The following is a 16,981-nucleotide window of genomic DNA, read 5'->3' on the forward strand; positions in this document are numbered from 1 at the left end:
GAAGTCCCAGCTCTGGCTGAGTCAGGGGATGGACACAGACCTAGGAAGTGCCCAAACCACCATACTGTAGCATTAGTCTTTTCCATTTGTTCTCACTTTGATCACTAATTGCATCAGGACCTAAGAATCCACCCAGATGAAATTTTTGTGATTTATGAACCTAAATGCTACAGAAGCTCAATGAGAATCAGGCTGCTCAGGGACAGATCTGCAAAGGTATTTCAGTAGCTTCAGATGTGTATCAGCACCTAGTGGGATTTTAAAGCAGATGAGTTGAATGATAAATGTGTCAACCGTCTTAACAATAAATAAATCTTACAGGAATGTTGATGCTTTTCACCATACTTAGCAATCAGCTGAGCATTTCTGGAAGATTAAAAAGTATGTGTGTGTGTTGAAACAAAGCTTGTGTTATTTTGCTGTACGGTGGTTTGTGTAAATGGAGAATGAGTGCGCAGCAAGCTGGGCTGTGAATCTAGAGCACACACTAACTCTACATCTACACGGCACAGCACTTGCTGCAGTGTGCGGGGTGTGTGTAGCTAAGCACTATAATGAAGAAGAAGCTGCGTCCACATTAAGATGTGCAATGACACGCGGCAGTGAAAGGCTCTGGCAGAGGAGAGGCAGCAAGGAAATCTCTAGCAGGAGGGAGATGCCAGAGCCTTTCCCCACTGCTGGAGTAGTTCACTGCTGTGGAGAAAAGCTCCTGTGGCTCTTTGCTGCAAAGGACTTACTCTGTGGTGGAGAAAGACTGCAGCAATGGGGAGGCACTGGAGAAGGCCCAGGTAGCTCCACGCTGCTGGAGCCTTTCCCCACTGCAGCAAAAGATTCCTGCAGCAGGAAGGCCGTGAGACTCTACACAATAGCATTGCGGGAGGATGAGTCATGGTTAGGTGAGTAGAGAGCTGCATAGGGTACCTACTCGAGTACATATCCACAGAGTTCAGCATTGTCTTTACTCCACTTGCCTAAGCAGTGCCTCTACACAGCAATTTAGACCCATGATAGGGGGCAAGGTGTGTATGTACCTTCACCCCTCCAAAAGAACTGTACAGTGCAGGCATAGCTTAACTGTCCATGTGGATCTTGATCCTGCTCACTAAATATTCCCTGGTATGCTTTAATTCGCTGTGCTTTAAACAGGAGTGGGTCAGTGGGAACTTTTTTGTGAGCTGTAACTGACACATAGTGAACTGTAGACTCACACACCAGCTTCTCATGCACTGACTCTCCATCTAGACAAGGCCTTTGAGAGGCTTCACAATGAAGTAAGGTGCTACTATGCTGCTCGTGGGTGTTCAAGGTTGTGTAGCATCTAACGGTGTGTTCAGCATTTTTATCTGCCTGCTGCCAATGATATCTTTTGTCTTGGCAGATGGGCTTCATGACTCGTACAGAAATAGAAAACCAAACCAGTGTGCAGGAGTTCATCTTACTGGGCTTTCCCGGCACTTGGTATTTCCGAATGTATCTTGTTGTGCTGTTTTCCGTGATATATATCCTAACAATCCTAGAGAATGTCTCCATCATAGCCTTAGTGAGCAGTCACCCACGGCTCCACACCTCCATGTACTTCTTCCTCTGCAATCTCTCCTTCCTGGAGATCTGGTACACCACGGTCTCTGTCCCCAAGACAATTGCAGTCTTCCTTGGGAAAAGCTCCATCTCCTTCACTAGCTGCATCCTGCAGATGTACTTCATTTTCTCCCTGGGCTCCGCAGAACAAATTCTCTTATCTGCCATGGCCTATGACCGTTATTTGGCCATTTGCTACCCATTGCGCTATAACACCATCATGAACAGCACCTTGTCTACTCAGCTTGCCCTTGGCTCCTGGGTGTCTGGTTTCCTGGCTGTTTCTATCCCGGCATATCTGATAGCCAGGTTGTCCTTCTGCAGCACTCATATCATCAATCACTTCTTCTGTAGCATAGATTCCTTGTTCATTCTCTCCTGCACAGACACTTCTGTGATTGAGATGGCAGCTTTCATCATCTCCATCATCATCATCCTAGGATCGTGTTCGATTGCCGTGGTGTCCTACATTACATCATCTCCACCATACTGAGGATCCCATCAGCCCAAGGCCAGCAAAAGGCCTTTTCCACATGCTCGGCCCATCTCACCGTTGTGATTATCTGGTACAGCTCCACCGTCTTCCTGTATGTCAGGCCTTCCAAACAGAACTTCATGGAAATGAACAAGGTCATCAGCACTTTGAACACAATTGTAACTCAGCTGTTGAACCCCTTCATTTACACTCTGAGAAATAAAGAGGTGAAGGAGGCTTTCTGGAAGGTATTCAGTGGGACATGAATTTTTGAACAGCTTAGATCTTACTGGGCCTGGTTTTCAGCCCATGCTCATGTTACCTTTGGTATTTGCAAAGATATTTAGGAACCTAAATATTCAGAATGGCACCTAAATACAATTACAAATCTGGCTTCTAGGACTCTAAGTTTTATTGAAACTTTATATGTAAACTCCAACGAGCTGATTTGCTGAAGTATTTAGGTGTCTAAATAGGCGCACAGTGGGATTTTCAAAAGCACTTTAGGTACCAAAATCCCATTGATTTCTATGGGAGTTAGGCACCTAACCTATTTAGGCGTTTTTAAATTTCCTCATAGCATTTATCTGCAACTTTAGGAACCCAAAGCCTTTTGAAAATCTGGCCTTAAAAAGCTTTTCAGAGATCTCTTCCACAGCCCATTGGAATGAATGAATATCTTGCAACTGAAGTAAATGAGCTTTAGATCAGTCCCTATATGGACATTAATTTTAGACATTCACATTGAGGACCCCATGCTGATATCATTACTCATATGCTGGATTTTATTATTTTGAGTACTCCAACTGACTTCAGTGGGATTACTCACACTAAATAAGATAAGCTTGTTCATAAAGCATCTGAAGGATGAAGACCTCAGTGACATAGGGCAAAATTCTGAGTGCAGTTGAAAATTTTAAATTTGTAGTAACTGCAGAGTTTTCATTATCTGTCGTGCATGATTGGTTGGGCAATCACATGACATTGTTTCTGTTCCTTGATTCGATGACTGAAACTTTATTAAACAGCAGAAAAAAAATAATAATATGAAATACAGGAATTACAGAATGATGAACAAAGAATAAAGAATAACACAAAATGCAGGAAATACAGAATGATGAACAAAGTTGGTGGTTGTTTTTTGAACTAATGAAGAATTTCAAATTTTCAAACTTATTTCCATTTTTAAGGGTTCTAAGTTTGGGGGAGTTCTCTATATTTCTGTAAATAAAAAAAAAAATCAGTAATGATTTTTATAACGTTTTCCATTAAAACTTTGACAAAAAATCAAGTGAAAATGTTCATTAAAAAAGAAATGGCTAAGTCAACAGTCCCATCATAAAATCCCACTCATATATTTGTCAATGTCTCACTTAGAACACACTAAGTTGTTTGCTCCCACAACACCTTTTGGGAAGCTGATCCAGAATGTCACTTCTCTGATGGTTAGAGAGAATAAGTAGAGATATAATCAGTTTAGTACGGCAGAAATGCAAGAAGGCAGATATGTGAGTTCACAAACTTGCCACATGAGAATATAAATCACTGTCCCTGAATCTAGCCCCTGGAACTTTTTCACTGTCTCTACAAGCAACACACTCTGTAAATTCTAATCATGACTGTGAGGTTTTTTTGGAGATCAAATCCCAAGGGAATTTGTGAAGCATTGAGATATTCTTCTTTCCCTTGAACACTTGTATATAGTTTTTTATTACATGGCTTTGAAGGAGGTTATTTCAGCTTGGTTAAAGGAGAATTATTGTAGATCCTAACCACTATAAAACTATAGATAATACTGGAGAAAAAGAGAGACATTTTATAGAGAGATTTTTATAAGCATAGTACATAGGAAAATATACATTTGACAGACAAAAGTCTTGTGGAAAACAATCACCAGGATATTGCATGGCTAGCTCCATCACTAGAGACTGAGACACCTTTCAAATTTAAAGGAGACTGTTTTAGTTTAGCAGTGTTTTTGCCTGTGTTTCAAAGATAACGTTTGTTATTTCCTATCTAAGATGACAGAACAGCTCCTTGGGGATTTTATGCCAACTCTTTCCAGGGCAAAATGTTACCACCACTAGGCAAACCCACCCAAATGTGAGCATGTTTTCTAAGACATCTGAATGTTTTCACTGTTTTTATTATCCTCATTATGGATTTTTATAGTAGTCTAACTAGAATCTGAATGTGTCCATGTATTTAAGAAAAAATAAAGATGATACAATCAAAGTCCTTGCTTGTTTCACTAAAAACAATTGGCGCTCTCTAGTTCTAAAAGTATCTAAAAATATCTAGTTTTAAAAGTGAGGATGCAAAATCATCCCCTTTTCTCTCATCAGGTCTTCCTCCCATATCTGCTCAGAGTCATAAATGATGACTTTAAGGGGGAAAATATAATTTTTACTACTTTACATTCCCATTAGTGCTAGAGAGTCAACCAAGCCAAAATAGCGTGGATGGATTCAATTCCAAGTTCCAATCAGTTACACGTGTGAAATCTCATTGGAGAAAATGGGTTTACACTGGTGCAACAAAAGCATAATCTGAAGGCACGGGACAAATGTGAAATTGATGTACATTTCATCTTCTTCTTCTCGCCCTCCTCCTTTTTCTCCACTTTAGGCTTTAATGTCCAAAGTAGGGCACTTGGGATTGATTCTCAGGTTTGGAAGGGGACTGTAGACAAGTCATGACAGTAGATGTGTAGTAGGTCCTACCATCATCCTTTCTATTGCAACATAAATTCCTGAAGAGTCCCTCTCTTGCATGGACACATTCATCACTGAGACAGCAGCTTTCGTCATCTTGGCCATTGTCATCATTAGGTCATGTGTGATAACTCTCGTTTCGTACATCTATATAATTTCCCCTATACTGAGAACACCATCGGCCAAAGGCTGATGCTCTGCCCATCTGAACGTTGTGATTATATGGTAAGGCTCCACCATTTCTCTTTTTATTAAGCCTTCTTCACAGTATTCATTGAAACTGACCAAGACAGTCAACATCCTGAACACTATTGTAAAACCACTGTTAAAACGCTTTCATTATTGTCCTGAAGAATAATGAGGTGTAGAAAGTCTTGTGAAATACAATCCGGGGGAGATTAAGTGATTTCCACATGGCGTCATTCCATTAACATCAAACATTTTTTAAATCAGCAGGGCTGAATTAATGGATCAAGCCCCAGTTATATCAGTTACTGACTGTTGATGTTTGAACCATGACATTCCCTTGGGACATTGCAGATCACTAGGCCTGGGACAAAGCACATGAGAGCAGGGGAGAAAGGAGCCATTTCTGTCAGGGATTCTGGCTATGGAACATATCCCCAAAAGACATCAGGCATATCCAGTATTGTCTAAAGGAAATGCAACACAACCCTCCACTTAGAAAAGCCTTTCTACCATACTAATGACCGTCATAACATTGTCCCTTCTTCTATTCCCTAATGCCCATCAGCACAACCACAACAAAAATCAGAAAGACTCAGAAAGACAGAAGACCTCTGTGGAATCCGCACAGGACTTCACCATTAACACTGAGTTTATGAGGAAGGTGCTGGGAGATACAACAGTGATGGGTAGAAGTCTAAAACAGATAGATTCCTTCCACCCAAGAGTTTTAAAGAAGTTAGTTGAGAAATACGTTCCACATGACAGTGAAGACAAAATATATGAGTTTTAAAAAAAATTAATGATAGCTATAGCTACGTAGAAGGACAACCTGGTGATCAGGACTGCCATCATCAAAATAATCAGGAACTTCCAAACCCAAAGATAAGGGCTAGGTAAGGATAGAAGGTGCTGCTCGTGACAGTGTTATAATGCAATGGGTAGCAAATGGCGAGATAGCAATCATAGGCCATGACAGTCAAGCCAAGATGAAATATTTTGTGCAGCCAAAGGAGAAGATAAAGTACATCTACAGCAGGGAGCTGGTGAAGAAGATGAACTTGCTTTGGGACACAAGATTGGCTAGAGTCTTAGAGACACAGGCTGTGGTGAACCGGATCTACAGAAAGGCGAAGTTGCAGAGAAAGTATTACATGGAGGCTTCAAGTAGGGTGATCAGATAGCAAGTGTGAAAAATTGGGCTGGGGTCGGCCCCTAAGACAAAACCCCAAATATCGGGACTGTCCCTATAAAATCGGGATATCTGATCACCCTAGCTTCAAGGCATGAATGGGTCCTGACTAGAATGATGATGGCTGCATTACCGATGACTATCAGGACATACATGAAGAGGATGAGTATGAAGAGGGACACCTGAAAATACTGAGACACAAGGCATTAAAGAAGGATGAATTGCTTTATTCTGGTGTGATTTTCCTCTCTCATTGACGCTGGGAGCTTTACCTGATGAAACACTCCACACAAAAAAACAGTTAAACCCATTGTCAAACTTTGTCACACACCCACCATTTTTGATAGACAGCTGGGCTTTATGAGTACTTGATCCTTGTCAAGTATCCCAACACTAGAATTATGGGTGTTTTATTGTCCTTGGATGACAGTAGTAAAGGAGCCTAAGGGAGTTTGGCACCCAGCACCCATTGATTAATAACAGGAACTAGTACCTAAATATTTTAGGTTCCTTTTTGACAATCCCATAACGTATAACTAGATCTTTGTCTTGGAAAAGATCTTCATGGTACACACCGTGCCTGGAATAGCATGATCTGTACTGGTATAATTGCATCAGACCATGTGTGTGTGTATACAGTGCTCAGCGCAATGGGGCTGAAAAGCAAAATAAGAAATGCACCAGAGCTAAATTTGCTATTAGCACATCACTTTTCTTTGCACCTGAGCTTTTGTTCGCTTCCTTCTCCACTCACTGAGCTGTTTGTCATTTAGATCGCTGTTGAGAGGCTTTCAAAAGCTACTGATCGGAAGCGCAATATTTTCTGTGTGTTTTGCCCAGGGGGAAATGACCACCCCAGGGGTCCCATTGTTTTAGTCTGACTGTGTTTGCAGTGCAGAAAGCTGGTGTTTTCACAGGAAAAAAAATAAAAGACTGAACAGATGCAGATTCTGAATAAGCATAGACTGGACAATGCATTGAGGGAGGGATATCAATAGGCAAAATTGTATTTTTATTTTTGTTTATAGTTTTGAAGGATAACATCTATGTTTATTGTAAAGAGATTTCCCCCCCATTTTTATCTATTTAAATTTTCGCAGTTTCAGGAAATTTTCCCAGTTGTGGGAGATTATAGGGTGTCAGACAATGGGAGGGCTGAGAGAGTAATTATTTAATGACAGTAGATGTTCAAAAAGTAAAAGCTTTATCATCCTTAAAATAAATTGTCAACATCATATGTCAAAGTGTACAAAGTAAAGAGGCTTCAGTCAAACTCCACTAAGTTCTCAAGCAGCATTTTTCTTACTTTGCCTATCTGTAAATTTTGAATATTTGCTATGGAAATATTCTCTCATCAGTTTGTGTGTGTACCATGAAATTGACTTCTGTCAATAAAATTTCTTATCGTTCTAAGCCTAAATATAAACTATTATAGTTGCCAGACACACAGCTATGATTCATAGAATGGAAGGAGTTTAGAGAAAAATTGTTGTTTCCTCTATTGAATCACTTTGTCACATGCGTATATTTGATATTACTTTGGGTGAAATTCACCCATGCTGGGATTTTCAATGACAACACACAACACTTAATAAATCTCTATGGGAGTAAAGTGCCTAACTCCCTTAGGACCTTTTGAAAATCCCAGCCCTTTTGCAGAGGGACAGAACATTGCCAGTTATTATTATTGTGATATTACAATAGCAGTATGAGTATACGCCATTTCAAATCATCATCAAAACTCATACACTGGGCAACCATCAGACTAAAAAAACTGGACTAATGCAATATGTGACCAGTTTATTAATAATAATAACTACAATAGACTTCTGTTTGTATTGTGATTATTCTCCTTACTGTCACTCAGTGTATCATGCAGGTGTCCTAGTAGAGTTTCGTTTCTCTGTGGTCTTTTGCTAGTTGGGAAGCAAGGTGGAAAGAATATATTCGGAAGCCAAATTTTTTTTTTGGATGCTTAATTATGTGAAGGCTATTCTTAGCCAAAAGTCCAGTCAACTCATTGGGTCCACAGGGACTCGTTAGAGCCTGGCTAGTAATTGCATCCCTGCTAATTAAGATAGGAAGCAATCACAAGGAAGCGGTGTAGCTCTGCATGTCCCATGGGATCTCATTAGAATAGTGAAGTGGGCTTCTTGCCAGCTTGGCATTCCAGAGACAAAGCTGGGAGCATCTTAGATGTGACTGTAACCGCAACGACTGATACTCCCGTCGCTTGTCATTTCACATCTAATCTTTGATTACAAAGTCTGACTCAGTCTCTGTTGGTTGAAAGGCCAGGGAATTCTAGCGAGAGTGCTCTGTTCCGATCTGATCTGGGGCCCCTGGGTGGAGTAATGGGTGGGAGGAGGAAATAAAGCCATGAGACCTTAAGACGCCTTCTTAGAGAGAGCTCATCAGTTTTCGCTGTTGCCTCTTTATCTCCAGAAGCCATGAGAATGAGGGAAAAGGCATTTCTCCATCCCCTGTGCTGTCCATCAATGGGGTGAAGGAACCCAATGACATCAGCAACTTCAAATAATTTTTGCAGACAGGCAAGTCATCGTTATCTATCCAGATAGCGAAAGAGGCAACTGAGCTGAGACGATCACTATCCACAGCAAACAATATTCAAGAAGTGCCGTAAGATTCACAAGTTTCAAAGGACTTTTGTAAGTATGCAGACTTTATCCTTTCAGTTTTCCATTTTTGCCAGCAGGGACACATGCTGAAATGAAAACATGCTAAGAAGCGGGGTTTTAACAGCAAAGTATTGGATAGAGGCAGAATGTGTGTGAATGTGTTTTTGTGTGTCTGGTTGAATCCACATGAAAATAGCCCCTACTCAAGTAACTTGTCTGGTTTTTACTGCAACCCTAAATTAAATCATTTGCTGTTTTACGAAGACCACATAGATTTGTGGATTCATAGATTATAAAGACAGAAGGGGCCATTGTATCATCTAGCCTGATCTTCTGTGTAACGTTGGCCACAGAATTTCACTAAATTATCCTTGTATTGAGCCCAATAACTTGTGTTTGACTAAAGTATATCTTCCAGAAAGGCATCCAGTCTTGATTTAAAGACATCAAGAGATGGAGAATCCAACACTTTCCTTGGTAGTTGTGCTTTTAAAAATCTGTGCCTTATTTCTAATTTCCCTTTGACTGGTTTTAATGCCCAGCCATTGGTTCTTGGTGTGCCTTGCTCTGCTAGATGAAAGAGTTAAGCACTATAAAAAGCTTTGAAGAGAGGATGGGAAATCGCTGTCATTGGAGGGGTTTTTTTAGGAATAGATTAGACTGTTTTTACTGACCCCCCCAAGATCTCCCTCCCAGCTTGGTAGAATCCTTCAGCCCCAGTACTCTGCCATAGAGTAGAAACTTTGTCCTCCCCACCCCAGTCTGGTAGGCAGAGAATGGTGGCGGGGGGGGGGGGGACATAAAGAGCACAGCCAGCTGCAGTTTAACTGTAAAATGGCCGCATGCCACTCACGAGCCACTGTTTGGCCACCCCTGGCTTAGTCAAACACCTCCCAGGGATGGTCTACGTATACTTGGTCCTTTCTCTGCACATGGGGTGGATTAGATAATCTATTGAGGTCCCTTCCAGCCCTACACTTCAATGCTTCTGTGATCATCTCTTGATATCCGTTTTAAGAATCTAACCTTATTGAGCTCTTTAATATTCTTGCTGCAAGGTATTTTCTTCTCCACACAAATAATTTTTCTGGTTACTCTCTGCACCCTCTCCAATTTTTCTACATGAATTGAGGGCAACTGTATGTTCATGAGCTCCGATTGTGATGTTGTGTCTAAAAAAATGAATATCTCCTACCCTCAGCATTTACAGACAATGATCAAATCATGTTCTTAACCATCTCTTGAATAATGTCAATAGATTGATCTCCTTCATGAGCTCAGATCATTCTTGTATCTCTTCTCTGAATCCTTTTCACTTTCTCAGTGTCCTTTCTGAAGTGTGGACACCAGAAGTGGACATTTGGTCTCTCCTGTGCCATATACAAAGGTAACTAACCTCCTTATCCAGAGATATCCATTCACTATGACCTATCTACTATGCTCACAACGTGAATGCATTAATACCACTACTCACATATTTTGAGAGTAGAGGGGCAGATTGTGCCTGGGGGTCTTAGAAATGGAAGAATGAGGGAATTCAAGAAGACCACTGAAAGATTTCCCTCCAAAAAAGGGAGTAGTCAGCAGAGTCTGAAAATTGCTAGCTTTGTCAGTTCAATAGGAAATGCACATCACTGAATAACCCAGCCTCAGTAACCTAGGATATGGCAGAATTAACATTTAATTGGAACCAAAGAAACAAAGATACATCAGCATCTTCAGAGGATACCCTGAACATCTTCAGGTGTTGCCCTAGATTCCAGGGATGAGATCTCAGCTGTCATTCATCGGACAGAAGAGAATCACATCTGTGGTGGCAATCTGGGAACACCCTTACAATTTTAAGCATAGAAAAGCTGAAATGACATATTCATTTATCAGTTGAACTACTCTGGGTATAATGTACTGCACAGTGTGAGCAAAGGTGGCAGAATCTGACACTAAATGTCAGTATCCAGCTTCTGCTGAAATATCTTTTAGTTAAAAGAAAATGCCTCGTCCTCACATTCTTACTAGGACTTTACTCCATTCTTATGCAGGCAAAATTCATTTTAAATTTACCTGTATAAGGACAATATTGTATGTATAAAGGTAAAAGCTCATAGATAGAACTACTAAAATCTCACAGGAGAGGATATAATCATAGAAATAACAGAAATGTAGGACTGGAAGGCACCTCAAGAAGTCATCAGGTCCAGCCCACAGCACTGAGACAGGACTACAGAACCTGCATCATCCCTGACAGGTGTTTGTCCAACCTGTTATAAAATAAATCCTCCAGTGATGGGGATTCCACAATCCCTATTCCAAAATGTTACTACCCTTATAATTAGAAAGTTTTTCCTAATATCTAAATTAAATCTCCCTTGCTGCAGATTACAATCATAGAAGATGAAGGTTGGAAGTGACCTCAGGAGGTATCTAGTCCAACCCCCTGCTCAAAGCAGGACCAACCCCAACTAAATCATCCCAGCCAGGGCTTTGTCAAGCCGCACCATAAAAATCTCTAAGGATGGAGATTCCACCACTTCCCTAGATAACCCATTCCAGTGCTTCATCACCCTCCTAGGGTAAAAGATTTTCCTAATATCCAACCTTGATCTCCCCCACTGCAATTTGAGACCATTGCTCCATGTTCTGTCATCTGCCACCACTGAGAACAGCCTAGATCCATCCTCCGTGGAACTCCCCTTCAGGTAGTTAAAGGCTGCTATCAAATCCCCCCTCATTCTTCTCATCTGTAAACTAAACAAGCCCAGTTCCTGCAGCATCTTCTCATACGTCATGTGCTCCAGCCCCCCTCATCACTTTTGTTGCCTTCCTCTGGTCTCTCCAATTTGTCCACATCCATTCTGTAGTGGGAGGCCCAAAACTGGACACACTACTCAAAATATGGCTTCACCAGTGGCGAATAGAGGGAAATAATCAATTCCCTCAATCTGCTGGCAATGTTCCTACTAATGCATTGTCAGCAGATTAAGCACTTTACTTCTTGTCCTGTCTTCAGTGGGCATGGAGAACAATTGCTTACAGTTCTCTTTATTACAGCCCTTGACATATTTGAAGACTGTTATAAGGTGCTCTGTCCCTCCCTCTTTTCTCAAGACTGAACATGCCAGTTTTTTCAACCTTTCTTCATAGCTCAGGTTTTCTAAACCATTCATCATTTTTGTTGCTCTCCTCTGGACTCTCCCTATTTCTCAACATGCTCCCTAAAGTGTGGCACCCAGAACTGGACACAGGACTCCAGGTGAGGCCTCAACAGTGCCAAGGAGGTTGGGACAATTAGCACCTGTGTCTGACTTGCAACACTTTGGTTAACACAACGCAGAATGATATTAGCCTTTTTCACCACTGCATCCATTGTTGTCTCATGTTCAATTTGTGATACTCTATAATCCCCAGATCCTTTTCAACAGTACTGCCACCTAGCCAGTTGTTTCCCATTTTGTAGTTGTGCAGTTGGTTTTATTCCTTCCTAAGTGTAGGAAGTGTGTTGCACTTTTTTTTAAATTGAATTTCACCTTATTAATTTCAGACCAGTTCTCCAATTTGCCAAGATCCTTTGAGTGCTAGTTCTGTCCTCCAAAGTGCTTGCAAACCCCATCCGGCTTGATGTCATCCACAAATTTTCTAAGCATACTCTCTATTCTATTATCCAAGTGTTTAATTAAAATATTGACTAGTACCAGACCCAGGATCAACCCAGACTCACAGATTTTAAGGCCAGAAGGGACCATCGTGATCATCTAATCTGACTTCCTGCACATCACAGTCCACAGAGCTTCACCCACCCACTCCTGTAATAAACCCACTTAGTCTGATTAGTTGAGTTGCTGAAGCCCTGAAATCATGATTTAAAGATTTGAAGTTACAGAGAATCCACCATTTGCTCTAGTTCAAATCTGTAAGTAACCCATGCCCCACACTCCAGAGAAAGGGTGAAACTCTCACAGTCTGCCAATGTGATCTGAGGAAAATTCCTTCCTGATCCCAAGAATGGCAATAAGTTACATCCTAAGCACGTGTGAAAGACCCACCACCCAGACAATTCTCTGTAGTAACTCCGAGCCCTCCTCATCTAGTGTCCCATCTCTGGCTACTGGAGATATTTGCTTGTATCGGTATGGGTCTCATCCTACCATCCCCTCCATAAACATATCAAGCACAGTCTCGATAACAGTTATGGTTTTTGCCTCCACAGCTTCCCATGGAAGGCTGTTCCAGAACTTCACTTCTCTTGGGGTTACAAATCTTAATCTAATGGCAAGCTTAAACTTGATGATGGCCAATATATGTCCATTTGTTCTTGTGCCATCATTGGCCCTGAACTAAATCATCTCCCTCCTTGGTGTTTATCCCTCTATATTTGTAGAGAGCAATCGTATCTCCCCTCGAGCCTTCTTTTGGGTAGGCAAAACAAGCCAAGCGCCTTAAGTCTCCTCTTGTAAGGTAGGTTTCCATTCCTCTGATCATCCTAGTAGCCCTTTTCTGCACCTGTTCCAGTTTGAATTCATCTTTCTTAAGCAGGGGAGACCAGAACTGCACACAGTATTCCAGATGAGGTCTCACCCAGTACCTTGTATAATGTTAATTACTCTTCCCTGTCTCTCCTGGAAATACCTTAACTGGTTCATTCTAGGATTGTATTAGCCTTTTTCACAGCTCATCATATTGGTGGGTCATAATCCCTGTGATCGACCAATACAACCAGGTCTTTCTCCTACTCTGCCACTTCCAACAAGTATGTCCCTAACTTATAGCAAAAATTCTTGTTAATCCCCCAATTAGATTTCATCCCCATTTCTATTTCCAGGATGAAATTTAGCCATCCATTGCTGGAGAAGGGTGATTGGTGAGGAAACTACCTTGTAAAAAGTCTGTAGCTTGTTAAATCAGATCTTAGATATTAGAAAGCATATTTTTAACTTTTGTTTGTGACCTTTTCTACCTTTATTACTTCTATTTTGTATCACTTAACCTAGTCTTTTATTTAGGGTACGGCGAATCGGGGCCACCACCTCGGGCCTGCACTTTGAGGGGCACTGCGCCGGACTGGGCAGGAGGCGGACGGCTGCCTCCAGGGTCCCAGCTTTATGTTGGGACCGGCCAGGAGGCGGGTGGCCGCTGCCACGGTCCATACAGTGGTATTTGTCCCAGACTTCGTGCCCCTTCTAGGGATTGCCCTGCTCATAGCTCTGGATAGCCTCAGCAAAAAGTTACACCCACTGTATAGTAATCTCATCTGGACTTCATTTCCCTAGTTTGCTTATGGGAATGTTATGTGGGACGGTGTCAAAGGACTTTCTAAAATCAAGATACATCATGTCTGCAGCTTCCCCCCTATTCACTAGATCAGTAGCCCAAAGAAGGAAATAGATTCACTTGACATGATTTGTTCTTGGCCAATACATGCTGTCTATTCTTTATAACCCTATTAACCTCTAGGTGCTTAGAAACTGATAGTTGAATAATTTATTCCAGTATCTTTCCAGGTATCAAAGTTAGTTTATAATTCCCTGTTCCTCTTTGCTCTCCCTTTTAAAGATGGGTACTATGTTTGCACTTCTCCAGTCCAATAAATAAATCATATATGTTAATCCATAGACTGATAGGAATGGAATAATTGATGTTAAAGTCCCACTTCTGCCACTTTTTCATAAATCAGTGGGATTTCACATGATCAGATAGAATCTGTAATTCTCCACCTCCGCTGAGGAGAGGTGCTTTGCATTACAACTATAAGGAAAAGCTGGCTAATTTGGCTGCTGGTCTAGAAAAGATGCCTTCCAAAGAACAGCTCGAGGTTATTAGGAATTTGTTTAACTTGGATTATGAGGGCGTGATCTGCTTACAGTCAAGTCAAAGGTAGTTTTGCCATCAAATTCAGTCTATCTAGGATGAGATTTTCAATAGAACTTTAGTGAATTAAGGCCCAACTATTATAGAAAGTCAGTGGGAGTGGGTGGCTAAATTTGAAAATCACTCACAAGATACTTTTTGTCATGCTATCATTTGAGCTCTTCCAAAATATTAATGAATTTATCATCACAACACCATTTGGACTCTGGAAATAATATTATCTTCATTTTCAGGAATGAGAAATAAAAGGCAGAAATATCAAAGCTGAGAAATTTTAAAGGAGCTTAATGGCTAGGCTCCAGATTTGTAAAGGTATTTAGGTTCAGTTTAGGGTATTTAGGCATTTAGGATTCAAGGCATTGATCAAAATGGCCCCTTCCGGTTTTGAAATCCATGAATCTCAGAGCCTTGTAAGATTTGTAAAAGCATCTAAGTGCCTAAGACTCAATCAATGAGCCTTTGGTGCCTTGGTGCTTCTGAAAATTCCACTAGGCACAGAAATACTTTTAAAAATCGGGTCCTAGATGAACAAATCCTATTGAAATGTAATGGGAGTTGAGTGCCCAATTCCCTTTGGCTGCTTTGGAAATCCCAGCCCAAGTGACTGGGACAGTGCCTCAGAGGGAGTCTATGGCAGAGCTGGAAAAAGAACACTGATCTGTTGAGTCTGAGACAATGGTCTATTCCACATGCCCATCCTCCCTTTTTTCATGAAGCCTTTCATTCCATTGTCTTCCTTTGCCCCTTCTGTAATCCTTGTCTCATTCCTTTTCCCAAGGATTTAACAGCCATGCGGCCAGTGAGAGAGGGGAACCACACAGCAATCACGGAATTCATCCTGCTGGGGTTTGGAAATGATCCAGGTCACCAGGTGATCCCCTTTTTGATATTCCTGGTGATTTACACGGTAACCATGCTGGGAAATACCATCCTGGTCCTCCTCATTAGAGCCAACTCTCGCCTCCACACCCCCATGTACTTCTTCCTCATGAACCTGTCCCTCTTAGATCTCTGTTACTCCTCCACCATCGCCCCCAGAGCCATGGCGAGCTTCCTAGATTGGAGCAAAGCCATTTCCTACAAGGGATGTGCCACCCAATTCTTCTTCTTCAGTCTCTTCCTCACCACTGAAGGGTTCCTCCTGGCAGCGATGGCCTACGATCGCTACACCGCCATCTGCGACCCACTCCAGTATCCTGTCACCATGTCCAAGTGGGTTTGCGTTCAGCTGGTAGCGGGGTCATACATCTGCGGATCTGTGAATGCTATGGTGCAAACAGGATTCACTTTTACGCTGAGCTACTGTGGGTCTAATGAGATTGATCATTTCTTCTGTGATGGCCCTTCCTTGATTTCTCTCTCCTGCAGTGACACATACGTCAATAATCTTGTGATGTTTACCCTATGCGGCCTCATCATAGCAATCACTTCCCTGATTGTGCTGATCTCCTACATCTATATCATCTCCACTATCCTCAGGATTCGCTCTGCCGAGGGCAGGCACAGAGCCTTCTCCACCTGCACCTCCCACATGGTGGTCGTGACTTTATTTTATGGAACCACTGCTTTCATGTATGCCCAGCCCACTTGGCTATCTTCGCTATACCCAAGGAAATCAGTGTCTGTGTTTTACACCTTTGTCATCCCCATGTTGAATCCCTTCATCTACAGCCTTAGGAACAAGGATGTGAAAGAAGCTTTGAGAAGGACTATAGGCCACAAATGCTTGACAAAATGAACCTTGCCTTTCAACATAGAGACAGAAGAAAGCGTGGAAGTGATCTTTTTAATTTGCACCAAAAACTGCAGCAACAAGAAAAAACTGCAAAATTATGACAAACTGTTAAATTGTTTTTCTTTTTTTAACCAGCTATAAAACCATGAGCTTTTTGAGACATGTGGGTGAACATCTAATTCAACAACCTGTCCGTCTGTCCATCTCTCTTTCTCTCTGACTGTCATGATCACCTCTCTTTCTCTCTAGTTAACACTAATCACACGTGTGCATGTCAATGGCTCAAGAGATGATTCAGTCATACAGTCTAACAGAATTGTAAAATGTCTTTATCATTTATGGAGACCTTCATGCTTCAGGACATGAGAATGGGTATGAGCCAAATCTCCAGGGGGCGGAAAATAATGTACTCCACAAAAGGACATAGGCATCTAACTGATATTTTAGATGCCGAAGGCCAATATTTCAATGCCACTGAGCTCCACAAAACTCCACACTTAATCCTGGAAGCCTTAGCTTCCCTAGCTGCCTGCCTTTCCAACATGCATATCCCCGTGGCACTTTAGTTTCTGTCAGCTTGCGCTCAGCCACCTTGGTCTA

At 41.6% G+C, this 16,981-nt stretch overlaps 1 protein-coding gene and 1 pseudogene across 1 annotated transcript; both read left to right on the plus strand.

Annotated features, from left to right (window-relative positions):
• The first annotated feature begins 1,387 nt into the window (after positions 1–1,387).
• LOC137150417 (olfactory receptor 6F1-like) lies at positions 1,388–2,319 on the plus strand (annotated as a pseudogene).
• A 13,114-nt stretch (positions 2,320–15,433) lies between these two features.
• LOC137150426 (olfactory receptor 5AR1-like) lies at positions 15,434–16,384 on the plus strand. Its single transcript, XM_067544380.1, has one exon. It carries the CDS (start codon positions 15,437–15,439, stop codon positions 16,382–16,384), a length of 948 nt encoding a protein of 315 aa, XP_067400481.1. The 5' UTR covers positions 15,434–15,436.
• The last annotated feature ends 597 nt before the right edge of the window (positions 16,385–16,981 follow it).

Source organism: Emydura macquarii, unplaced genomic scaffold (genome assembly GCF_026122565.2).
Source record: "Emydura macquarii macquarii isolate MOO-44397 ecotype Brisbane River unplaced genomic scaffold, CSIRO-AGI_Emac_v2 contig_162, whole genome shotgun sequence".
Classification (NCBI taxonomy): Eukaryota; Metazoa; Chordata; order Testudines; family Chelidae; genus Emydura; species Emydura macquarii.